General features: G+C 40.5%; 1 protein-coding gene across 3 annotated transcripts in view; it reads left to right on the top strand.

Annotated features, from left to right (window-relative positions):
• The window catches only part of CNTN1 (contactin 1), a 154,661-nt gene that overhangs the window by 132,470 nt on the left and 9,192 nt on the right, over positions 1-12,999 (top strand). For all 3 annotated transcript variants that reach the window (XM_081211505.1, XM_081211504.1, XM_081211506.1), the window contains 5 exons: positions 1,216-1,336; positions 2,996-3,154; positions 4,537-4,686; positions 7,657-7,727; positions 11,226-11,460. In XM_081211505.1, coding sequence (XP_081067631.1) covers positions 1,216-1,336; positions 2,996-3,154; positions 4,537-4,686; positions 7,657-7,727; positions 11,226-11,460 — 736 coding nt within the window. The remainder of the gene's footprint in view (positions 1-1,215; positions 1,337-2,995; positions 3,155-4,536; positions 4,687-7,656; positions 7,728-11,225; positions 11,461-12,999) is intronic.

Below are 12,999 nucleotides of genomic sequence, written 5' to 3'. Positions count from 1 at the left end.
TGGACTTCAAATAGAAACAAGTGAACAAAATATGGCCATAAAATGCTTAGGAAATGAATTGTACTGGTTTACTGAGAGTTTATTATCATCGCCCTTGGGGTTTCTACATACAGGCCTTCATCAAATTGGAACTCTTCTATTGATCTATGCTATGTGGATGTACTGGTAGTAAAAGAGTATTACTTTTCCACCATCACAACCATACTGTAGGCTGTAAAAGGTGGTTGCTCAGACTCTGCCCAAGTAGAACTTATGTTCTAGAGGCTGTTCTTGCAGCTTCAGTCCCAGAGATCTGTCTTGACTGTAATTAGTAGAAAGGACACGTAGGAGTGCTTGTGTCAAACATACAAGTTATGACCTCAGCAAGCACAGTTTGACTGGGGTTTTGAAGAATTTTTTCAAAACGAACCGCTGCAAAATGTGGGGAGAACTAAATTTAAGATTGGGTAAACAAGAAACTGAGAGAACTGAAACTGACACCCATTCCACGGTATGACAAATACAGTGGTACCTCAGGTTACAGACGCCTTCAGGTTACAGACTCCGCTAGCCCAGAAATAGTGCTTCAGGTTAAGAACTTTGCTTCAGAATGAGAACAGAAATCGTGCTCCGGCGGTGCGGCAGCAGCAGGAGGCCCCATTGGCTAAAGTGGTGCTTCAGGTTAAGAACAGTTTCAGGTTAAGAATGGACCTCCAGAATGAATTAAGTTCTTAACCCGAGGTACCACTATATTCAAACATTGAATTCTGAAAAATAGGAGACCTATAAAGAAAGGGGATTATAAGCAAATCATTTTAGAAGTTTTTTTTTAAAACATTATGAAATGGAATCATGTTCTGAACATCAGTAAACACCTACATCAGATAGCAAAATATTTCATACATGTTTTAAAATACAGCTCAGTCAGCAGAGCATGAGGTTCTTAATCTCAGGGTTGTGGGTTTGAGACCCTTGTTGGACAAAAGATTCCTGCATTGCAAAGAGTTGGTCTGTATGACCATCATGGTAACTTCCAACTCTATGATTCTAGGATGCATATATTTATGGTTTTTTCCAGTGCTGCAGACAAGTCTGTGGCAGGTAATGTAATCATTTTCTGTATTTCTTTTCAGTATGCGGGCACTGATTGCACATAATTTTAGGTCAGTAAACTGTAAACATAACATATGAGTTCAGTGTAGGATTACTGACTTCTGTCGTTTCTCTCTTCCATAGATAAAAAACAACGGTGAACTTATAGTAAAAAATGCCCAACTACGGCATGCTGGAAGATACACATGCGTTGCTCAGTCAATTGTTGATAATGCTACAGCTTCAGCTGATCTTGTTGTGAGAGGTAATTTTTTGTTTAAATATAAAATTTATGGGCCAGAGTCAACTACTTGCACTGATGAAACTGTCATCATAGTGTGACATGGATTTCCACCCTATTTCAGAAAGAATTATTATTAAAATGGTGGCCACCAAAAGGGGAAAGCTCTCTTCTCCCTCAGAATGGCCTCTAGAGCAAATTCACATCAGGGCACAACTTTATTTGGGGCATTACAGGGACTTAAATGTGTCCTGACAACATAGAGGAACCAGAGGAGCACTGGTGAGAACCCTATACTTGAAATTCAAGCCTATCTTTCAAAACATACAAGAGCGAATACAGTGGTACCTCAGGTTACATACACTTCAGGTTACAGACTCCGCTAACCCAGAAATAGTGCTTCAGGTTAAGATCTTTGCTTCAGGATGAGAACAGAAACGTGCTCCGGCGGCGCGGCAGCAGCAGGAGGCCCCATTCGCTGAAGTGGTGCTTCAGGTTAAGAACAGTTTCAGGTTAAGTACGGACCTCCGGAACGAATTAAGTACTTAACCTGAGGTACCACTTTAAAGGTTTTACACCCCTTGGCAATCTTCATTTAATTTGAGCCCTGCAGCTTTATTTGGGGAGGAGTGAGATCTCCTAAAAGCTTAAGAAAAGAACTGTTGGATCAGGTCAGTCTAGTCAAGCATCCTGTTTGGATCTCACAGCAGGTCAACCAGCTGCTTGTGGGAAACCTGAAAGCAGGACCTGAGTACAACAGCACTCTCCCCTGTAGTGATGCCCAAAATTGGTGTTCAGACTGCCTCAGAGTGTGGAGGGTGCCATCCTGGCTAGTAGCCATTGAAAGCCTTAGCCTTTGTGAATCTTCCTAAACTATCCAGGTTGGTGACTTTCACTCCATTTTGTGGGAGCACATTCCATAGTTAAGCTGTGCACTGTGTAAAGTACATTCTTTTGTCTGTCTTAAATCTTCCTAACGTTCAGCTGCATTGGCTGGCCCCAAGTCTAGTGTTATGAGATAGGGAGGAAAAAATGTTCTTTCTCCACTTAATCCACCACCATATACACTAATATATATCTCTGTTACTTGCTCTTTTTCTAAGATGTAGAGCCCAAGTGGACTTTCTTCCTAGGGGAGCTGCTCCATCCCCTTGGGAATCCAATTTCCCCCTGGATTCATAAGGAAATGAGCAAATTTATTTCTGGGGGGAAATCAGTTAGTTTTCTTTCTTGAGCCCATCCAAGCGGCTTAGGAAATGAAAGGGCCTTCTCCCTCTTTAGTTATCCTGATTCAAATTGTGCAGTGGTCCCAGCCAAGAAGGCATCAGGGAGGAAGAACATTTTTCTGTGTCCTTCCTCTTCCCTTCCCGTAAGTCTGATATACTGCAGAGTCCCAGAGTTGTGCTGCTCACCTGTTTAAGAGCTCTGAGAGTTCATAATTAGACCAGGCTCAGATCAAGTCCCACAAGATCCCTAATTTTATTAATTAGGCTTATTGTATTAGTTACTGGGTCCTTAGATGTGCAACAACCCCTGAATTTCTGTACAAAACTCTCAGTGGAACATTTATCGCAAAGCTTGAAGAGGATGCAATTCATTTCTTTATTTTTTTATTTTGTTGATACCTATCTATTCAATATTAGATTAGGTCATGTCATTATCTTTCATGGAAATGTTTTTCAGGACCTCCAGGCCCCCCAGGAGGACTCAAAGTGGAAGATATTAGAAACACATCTGTAGTTCTTACTTGGAGTCGTGGGACAGACAATCATAGTCCTATTTCAAATTACACTATCCAGTCAAGGAATTTTCTTTCTGAGTACTGGAAGGATGCCAAAACAGGTAAGAGTAATATTAGAAAGATTAACCTATACCTACCAGACTGAATGTAGGTACACATTACTAAAAAAAAATACAGAAGCTGTTTAATGGTTGGTGTGAAAGAGAGAAAAACATATTGTGCAGTTAAAGTAGTGCTGTAACACACTTGCCTGCATCACTTTCACAGTCTTGGTCTCTAGGCTTTAAATTGTGCTCCATTTTGTACATTAATATATATGCATCCTGGTGTTTAGCAAAGGCAGGGAGTTCAGCAACAGAATGATGTGGAATTTTACCTTCTGTGCAGAATACAATCTCCCTATTTCCTCTCCGAAATCAGTTCTGACCTGCTACTGCAAAATTAGAGGAACCTTTAATAAGTCACGTCTCAACCATCAAGTCAATGTTGTTGCTCTGCATCTTCGCAGGCAGTCATAGTATTGTTTGATACTATATCTAATTCAGGAACAAAAAGTGGGGGCAATACTGAAAATGTTCTGTCTTTCTGTCTCTTTCTTTCTGTCTCTTGCTCTTCTGTACTAAAGGTATTGTTATAAAAATGATATAGTGTGTTTTAGGGTAGAATGCCTCAAGGTCATGGATTCCTGTCAATGTGATATTAGCATAGGGGTCAGAAACCTTTTGGTGTCCATGGGCATATTTGCAAACCAGTGAGAGTGTTGTGGCCACACCACACCCACTATACCCAAGGACATGCTACGGCTACAACCTGGTCTTTTAGCTACAATATAATGCTACTTACAAGCCTAATTTCAGCAGAAGGAGGGAAGGGAACCCTGTGGGCACTAGTGAATACCTCTGCAGACACAATGGCAATCACTGCATAAGTATACAATAACATACATTTAGAAACCATGTTCACACAATGGTAATTGCAGTGTTTTGTATTGACAGGGCAGCCACATTCGCACACACTGACCCCAACTTCATGTTTGGGAAATGTAACAAATTCCAACATATCTCAATGGAATAAGTCGAGAGGCCTCTGATTTGATTTGATGTTCAGTTTTATCATGCTGATGCACTTGATGTTATTGAAATAAGTTTAGTGTCCATGTTAATTGGCAAAACAGAGCTGTAGCTGAATGATTCAAGTGGCTCCTTTTCTGTTTTTCTTATGCGTGTTTTGGAAAGTAGAATAGAAATTATGTTTGCATAAAAATGTCTCCATGGTCTCTAAATATGACAGGCTCCACCATTGGAATGGTATCATTTCAGGGATCTTGCCCAGCTGCAGTTGTTTTCTAGGCTGGTGGCTCCTCATAAATAATTGGACTGATAAGAGAGGCTGTCCATGTGGCAACTGAAATGTGAACATCACAACCATGGCTGCTATTGTTTGCTTTCACTGTGTATTAAATAATCTTTCTGTTTTCATTTAGACCCTCCAGTTGTTGATGGAAATGTGGAGTCAGCCAAGGTGATTGATTTAATCCCATGGATGGAATATGAATTTCGGATAATGGCCACTAATATTTTAGGGAAAGGAGACCCTAGTATGCCATCACAGAAAATCCGAACAGAGGGATCTTGTACGTACGCACTAATGCCATCTCTGATTCAATTACCAGTTTGAAATCCAGAATAGTATGGTAGTATAAAATACTTAATAGGTAACTATCACATTTGCTGCAAAAATGAGCAAGTTTTCTTTGGATTCAGGTAAACTATTCTCCCCCCCCCCCCGCATTCTGCATCATGTTTTGCAGTTTCTGTGTGCTGTGGAATAAGCACTCACTTTGAATGAGGTTACCCAAAGGAGTCCAATGTATAAAGACAATTGCAGTCACATACATTTCCAGACTAGGTCCAATTGAACTCCACCATGTGGTGACTGCAGAACTCCGTGCATGTTAGGGGGGAAATGGTTGTCTAAATCACCACTTACTCATACCAAAACAGCATATTTATTTCTTTTCTTTTCTTTTTTACAGCACTTAATTTTATGTAGATGGTGCTTAATTTAAAAACACAGGATATTTTAGAAGAAGGGAAATATTTGTGCTTATATTCGGTGAATGTTCGCATAATCATGAAGTTTTTGAAAGTGGAGAAGAAGCTGTTCTAATAGTAGCCCCAGCAGACCACATCCTCAAAATTTCCATATGAACACCAAGCCACTGTTTCTAGGTGGAAATTTTCTAAATTTTCCTTTAGCGCTGCAATTTTCCATTTGCTTCCCTTAAGTTTTCAAGAGGCACTCAATGCTTACCTTTTCTGGAACAATTTTGGGCGCTATCATATCATATAGCAACGGGGATTGCTGTGCGCATACACTGGCAGTCAGTAAGTGTTACTAGCAATGCACCTGCCCAGCCCTGACTTTGCCACCGCCTCATCCCTCCCACTAAGTAGCAGTGAGGAGTACCTATTGAAATTAAATTTCTGTTAGCACCTGCCTGAACATCACTTGGTTTTTTCCACATTTGATGGATGACAGTGTAATGTGCTGTAAGGTATAATATGCATATAAACACATAATTCACTACCACACAATGTGGTGAAGGCCACCAAATTGGATTTCTGTAAAAGAGAGTTATGCAAAGTTATGGAGAATAAAGCCACCCTTTTGCACAGGGGTTGCTTTCCAGGTCATGGCACGCATCAGTGATGCGTAAGAACCTGCCCCACCCCATTATGTGCCTGCTCTGTTATGCTCCTGTTATGCCCCCTTCAAGGACTGAAAACTGTGTGTGTGCGCCTTGGTCGCATGCAGAATGACTGTACCCTGTACTACTACCTCCAGTTTTGGAAGCACTATGCTTTTGAATGACAGCTGCCGGGAAAGACAAACGAGGAGAATGGTTTTGTGCTTGGTCCTGCTTGCAGATTTGCCCGTGCTCATCTAGTTAGCCACTATGAGAATGGGTTGCTGGACTTGGGTGGATTTTTGGTCTAATCAAGCAGGGTTCTTACATTCTTATCCATTATTTGTAATGATCATTTACATATGCAAGCATGGCTGAACCAGCTCCTAGAGTTGTAATATGCTGAACAGCTAAACATTTGTACTCTAATCTGCACAGAGTACTAATACCCTGAACATCTTAGCTTTACAGATGCAGATGTCTCGGTTTTGGCAAATGGATGTCATAGATGAGGTGCATTATTCTAAACAGCTCTTCAGATGGTTTTTAATCTCCCCTTTTTATATTCACAATGCAACATAATGCAGCTGTTGTTGTGTGTTGGTGCATATGCCTTGGCTTGGCAGTGTAACAATATGGGGGGGGGGACTAACCAAATTCTGCATTATGATCATAAGAAAACATGCCAAAGTGTTTTTGCATGTTGTACTAGATAATGCTGGTTTACAAATGAGTGAAAGCTCTCAAAACAGTATCAAAGGCATGACCTTATCCTCCATAGCACACGTTCTGCTTTGTCTAAATGCTTAATGTTAGATCTCAGTGCACAGTTGTGCATAATCTTTGGCCTTCAACACACATATTATTTAACTGTGTCTTCTACATGAAGAATTAGTTCTGTCCTTATTGTTGAAGATAATGCATGCTGCTTTGACTGTATGCAGGAGATAACAGCATTTCTCTGGGAAGTCATATGTCACTGCAGAAATGCACAGAAAAGCCTGCATGTCATTCTTCAGCAAATTAGTAGTAGATTATCCTTTTGTGTTGGCCTTTCAGCCCAGATATTGGGCCATTGTCTTGAATGAATGCATATCAGGAGTATAAATGTGAAGCATTTGTACTGCTAAAGAGCCACAACTGGCAGTACCCTGTTGAAACTGGCACTGTTTTAAGGATGAAAGAAGCATTAGCTAGGAAAGCCGACTGAAAGAGGAAAGTAATCCTCAATGAAAAAGTATTTCCGACTAAAACAAAATCTAAACAGATAAACAAGTCTAGTGTAGCTGACACATCCTTTTTCAGCAGTTGTTTTAATAAAAGAGCTTAGGTCTAAAATATAGTGTATAAACTTGGAAGATGAATTGAGTCCCAAAGAAGCACTTCTGATAGTTTGGAAAAAGGCAGAAAGGAGGAAATATGACAAGTGAGGGGATTAAGTAAAATAATAGAGAAATTGTACCAGTCCTTGTTAACACTTCAGTTTAAGTATTATAAATGCAATTATGAATATTCTTTAACACTCTGAGTTGTGCAGAGTTTTCTTACCATAAGCTACTCGTGGATGTAAATTTTAAGTATGTGTACAAGAGTACAAACTATTGAGGTGAGACCAATAAATCTTCTGACTGTCTAATTAACACTCCCCTCCCACCCAAAAATTGAATTACAGTATACGTTCAAGAAAAACTGTACACTATAGCCAAACCTAGATTCAGTCATGTTTCTTCTGGAAACAAAGTTTGCTTTTCATTTGGCAAGTCCCAAGACTTTCTCAGCAATTACAGGCTATCATTACTATAATTGTGTGGGCCTTATGGACTCAGTGGCATTCTTAATGGAAGGGGAGATTAAATAATGGTTTATTTTATTTTATGAAAGCAGAGAAAACATTTCTCTTTTTCTGTTCTTTAGCTCCAAACGTGGCTCCTTCTGAAGTTGGAGGAGGGGGTGGCAGCAATCGAGAGCTGACAATAACTTGGGTGGTAGGTATAATAATAAAATTATGCTTAATCTTCACACTGTTATAAAAGGACCTGTTCATGTTGAACCAAGGGTGGTAGTGTTAAGATTACAAGTGGGTGCCATGTCAATGTTGGTTATAGTCTTGGTGATTTTGTGTACATTTTAAAAGGGTTAAACCAGGGGTGTCAAACTCAAATTCATCGGGGGCCACATCAGCAGTTTGGTCACCCTCAAAGGGCCGGTTGTATCTGTAGGACTCAATATAAAAACAAGTGGAGGTTTCCTGAATGCATGTAAAGTGGAGGTTTCCTGTGTAGAATGGCCGGCGCCGCTAGAGGGCAGACGTTCTCTGGCTTGTAGGCTGCCGCGCATGCGCTGAAGAGGCGGCTTTCTTGTGTCAAAAAAAGAAAAAAAGAAGCCAGAATAAAAGGTGAATGCTGGCGGCCGGCGGCGGCTACACGGGCCACATGACGAGGTCTGGCGGGCCGGATTCAGCCCGCGGGCCTTGTGTTTGACACCCGTGGGTTAAACTCATTTAATCTTTTCTGGGAACTCACCTTAAAGGTTATAAAGCGTAAAATGGATTAAGATTAGTAATGGTGCCAATATTTGAAACTTATATATCAGGGATGTCCAACCAGTAGATCGCGACCTACTGGTAGATCCCCAGCTGATCCTGGTAGATCACAGGATCCTTATGGTGTACAAAAAGTTACAGGGGGGGAAGCTTAAAAACTCTATGTAATCCTCCCCCCAAAAAAGCTCAACAACTCTGGGCAATCCACCCACCCCATGCACGCTCCTCCCCCCTCCAATGACAATGGGTAGATCACTGCCAGTTTTTTTACAGTGGGAGTAGATCGCAGTCTCCTGGGAGTTAGACATGCCTGTATGATTTATCTAGCTCCTAATGCACAGCTGTATTTTGAATAAGGGCACAATTTACCCAGAGTTCTTGTCCAGCTCAGAATGTCCAGTGAGGGTTCTACCCATACACATTCAGCAAGGCTAGGTGATCAAAGCCAGGTGATCAGCAAGGGCAGGTGCATGCCCTGGCAAGAACATGCACTTGTTTGCACCGCACTGACCTCACTGCTGCCTCCCCCTTCTCCTTTCTGTCCTGGTATGCAGCAGCAAGGCAAATATAGATAAGGCAGAGATATTACTCTTGTTCATCTTTAACAACCATTCTGTATTCACTTTGTGCAGTGATTTTAAAATTGGAAAAGTATTATTTTTACAGATGTCTGCTTTTCATTTGGGGGGGGGGAGTTGTCTATTAAAAACAAAGTTCAAAAAACTTTAAAGTATCTTAAAGGTATTGACAAATGTTCACTCCTAAGACCATGAAACCTTTGGGAGGTGTGGGGCGGGGAGATGACACATCTTGTGGTGCATGTAAATGTCCATATCCCTAGCCAAGTTGGCACTGCAAATTTGGATAACTTCCAGCTGTGACTAACTTTTTTAAAATTATAGCCGGGGGGGGGGAGGGTTGTGACTAATGCAAGATCAGAGAGTACCAAAACAAGATCACTTTGTTCTTTCACATAGGCCCAAATAGATTTATATCCAAATTACTTCTCTCAGCTAATGGAAGGCTTTCCCCATCTGTACTGGAATGGGAGGCTCATTTAAATCGGGAAAATGGGTGGGTAGGATTTCCTTCTCAGTAATTCCTTTAGCATGTATGTAAAAGTAACGTTGTAGATGTATCTTATTTTTAATGCCAGCCTGGCTCAGGGCAAATAGATAGGTCATGGCATGGTTCTCTAAAAGTTTGCATACTTTTCATTTAACGGTCCAATACTTTCATAAATTACGGCATACGAACAAAATGTATAGCAGGTTGGCACACCTAGATAATTTGCTGTGATTCATAAAGCCTCAAAAGGCGAGATGTTTAGGAGCTAGAGCAGTAGGGATATAAACTTCCATTCTACTGCCCCTTCTTAATGCAGATTCAAAGTTATTATCCCATTCCTCCTTTTGAGGACTAGATTAAGAAGCTGGATCTTAACGTTAGTACACATTTTCAGTCTTGCCACCCCCTCTTCTATGGTTACAAAGGATGGATTTTCTCCTCTCTAACATTTGTTAATGTGTGCTGGGATTTTAGGGATTATGTTTGGCTTACTTTGTTTTTATTACTGACTTTAAGTCTCCTTGAATCTTTCTGGAGACTCTCTGTGTGTGTGCATGTCAGCAGAAATCCATTTATCCCTTTGAATTGCAGACATGGCAGAATTGTAGAGATGCCTTGTCTTGTAATGAGGGATTTCTGTAAAAAATGATATTAACTTACAGATTGAGGAAGGAAAACCAGCAGGAGTTGAGGAGGGTCTGGTTTGGAACAAAATCTCCCCTCTGTGATGAAGATTGTGAAATTGAGGAAAATTTAGATAGGGGTGGTGGAGAACAAGGCATTGTGAGCACAGCGCATAGGTTAGCACTTCAGAGAGACTGAAATACAAGTGCCAAAGACACTTGAAGAGACAGACACTAACATTAGAAGCCTCCAAGCCCAAGACAGGTGAACTGGAGTACTTGGACAGTCTTGTTATAGTAGGCACAATTGAAACCTGGTGGGACAGAGAGAACCAGTGGGACATGGTTATACCTGGCTAGAAACTCTATAGAAAAGACTGATGAGGATGTACTGGCAGCATCACTTTGTATGGCAAAGACAGCGTTGAGCCCAGCAAGCTAGAAATCTCAAAGGGGGGAACTCCTCCACTGAATCACTGTGGGTGGTGGTACCCAAGCCCCAAGAGTTAATTAGTACTGAGGATGCATTGTGCTGTCACCTTCCTGCTCTTGAGATGAAGAATGAAATCAAGGAGGCATCCAAAAGAGGATATGTAGTAATGGGTGACTTCAACTACCCTCACATAGACTTGGCTAAATATGCGTTCCAGTCATGACAAAGAGGTAGCATTTATTGATACCCTAAATGGTTATAGCTAAGAACACTTGGCGCTGAAACCCATCAGAGGGGCAGCGATCCCAGACCTAATCTTGAGAGGCACCCAAGACCTCCAAGTTAAGGTTGGCCCCAATTCCTATCAGTTTTAAGGGCCCACTGAAAACCATATTTTCCCTCAGGTGTTTAGTGGGTGTTACTAATGTTTCAGCACCTGGTTGAGTGGAAAAAAGGTATATTTATGGTAAAATTGTATTATATATTTTGTTTTAAACTTTCACGCACTCCACTCTGATAGTACTGTTGCAATGAAGGGTGGGTAAAAAAAAACCAATTTAAAACCCATAAAATAAAGCACACAGGGCTCTGGCAACTAGCCCTGAATATGAGTTCTTTAGCACAATATGGACAAGTGGGAGAAAGTACTTTTTGGTTTCCTCCTCCTGAAATAATCTGATTTCTCTCGTGCTCTGAACTGTTTCAGGCTAGCTGAAACCTTGTACTGGAACCCTCCTGTTAGGACCTGATAGCATTTTGCTCGTGAGTTCTCCTTTGTCCAAAAAATAATTCTCAACCTTTTGTCTTTTTTTTATAGCCGTTACCACGAGAATATCACTTTGGTAATAATTTTGGATACGTAGTAGCCTTCAAGCCCTTTGATCAAGTTGTGTGGAAAAAGGTTATAGTTCCTCAGCCTGACACTGGTCGGTATGTCCATAAAGATGAATCAATGATCCCTGCATCAAAATATCAAGTAAAAGTGAAAGCATTTAATAACAAAGGAGAAGGACCATTTAGCCTCACTGCTATCATTTATTCAGCAGACGATGGTAAGTAGAAATAATAGAGTAGGGGAAGCAGGGAACTGAGTTGGTATCAATACATTGGCAGTCAAGACTATTCATGACCATCTCAGACTTAAGAGATCATGGTTCCATTTTCATGCAAGAGACTTCGTAAATTCAAGCAGAATACTCATTTTGGATAATTAACTGGCAACATGTAATTTTTTTGTTTGTTTGTTTGTTTTTAGCTCTATGACAATTTGATTATATCTAAGTAAAGCATTGTTTTAGGTAAAAAATCATTCATTTCTATTAATACATTTCTTCAAAAGTTTATCACAACCGTGACTTTACCTGAAATTTGTGACATCAAAATGCTTTTAAAATCACATTTTCTTAATCTTTCAACCCTTAATAAGCCTCATTCTAATTTATATAACGAACAATTGCTGTTCTGTTTTTGGAAAACTTAAGGGTCGGGTCCAGACACCATCATCCTTAAAGTTCAGTTTACTTCAGTTTAGTCCCTTTGATTGCATTGCATCTTCTCTAACTATGACAAAGTGCCTATCCAGCCAAAAGTATACAGTGGTGCCTCGCAAGATGAAAAGAATCCGTTCTGTGATTCTTTTCGTCCAGCGTTTTTTCGTCTTGCGAAGCAAGCCCATTGAAGGATTAGCGGATTAGCGCTATTAGCGCTATTAACGCTATTAGCGGCTTTTAGCGGCTTATCTGCTGATCGGATCGGCTGATAAGCGGCTTAGCGGCTTAGAAAAAGGGGGGAGGGGAAAAAACCAGCAGGAACTCGCAAGACATTGTCGTCTTGCGAAGCAAGCCCATAGGAAATTCATTTTGCAAAGCACCTCCAAAACGGAAAACTCTTTCGTCTAGCGAGTTTTCCGTCTTGCGAGGCATTCGTCTTGCGGGGCACCACTGTATATAATTCCACACATGTGATTGTCCCTGGAAAGCTAAGAGACTATAAGATAAGAACATAACATAAAAACATAAAAATAGCACTGCTGGATCAGATCAAAGGCTTATCTATTTCAGGATAGAAGATTGAAAGGCTTAGTCGATTAACAGCCCTACATTATTAATATGTGAAGAGCCACTCTTTTGGAATCTGCAACTGTGCTAGAAATATAAGTGAGCTCCCTGTATTGACGAATTTTTCTCCATGCACCTAAAGATTGACAATTTCCGGTACAAATTTTACAGGCAGTTAATGTGAATTCCACAAAGACCTCAGCGGAAAGAGAGAAAGAGAGAGAGAGAGGGAGAGGGAGAGAGAGAGAGAGATGAAGGGTGACTTCACTTTATATTTTATTTTATTTATTTTAAAAAAAATTATAAACCCTAAGCTGTATAGACTATGTACAATATAGAAACATTATCCGTTAAAGCAAAAAATGCAGCCTAAAAACCAATAAAATAAAAGCATAAAATGACACATGGAATTGGAGGATTTGTACACATAAATCAAGGTCCAATCTTTTATATGTATACTTGCAGGATATTTTGGAAAGACGGGAACAAAAAGTTATGCCCCCCCCAACCAGATGAAGGTTCCTAGGATTATAG

The sequence above is a fragment of the Podarcis bocagei genome (assembly GCF_964188305.1).
Source record: "Podarcis bocagei genome assembly, chromosome: 10".
In the NCBI taxonomy this organism is placed as follows: Eukaryota; Metazoa; Chordata; class Lepidosauria; order Squamata; family Lacertidae; genus Podarcis; species Podarcis bocagei.
The sequence above is the reverse complement of the archived record's forward strand: the minus strand, read 5'-3'. Positions and strand labels throughout refer to the sequence as shown.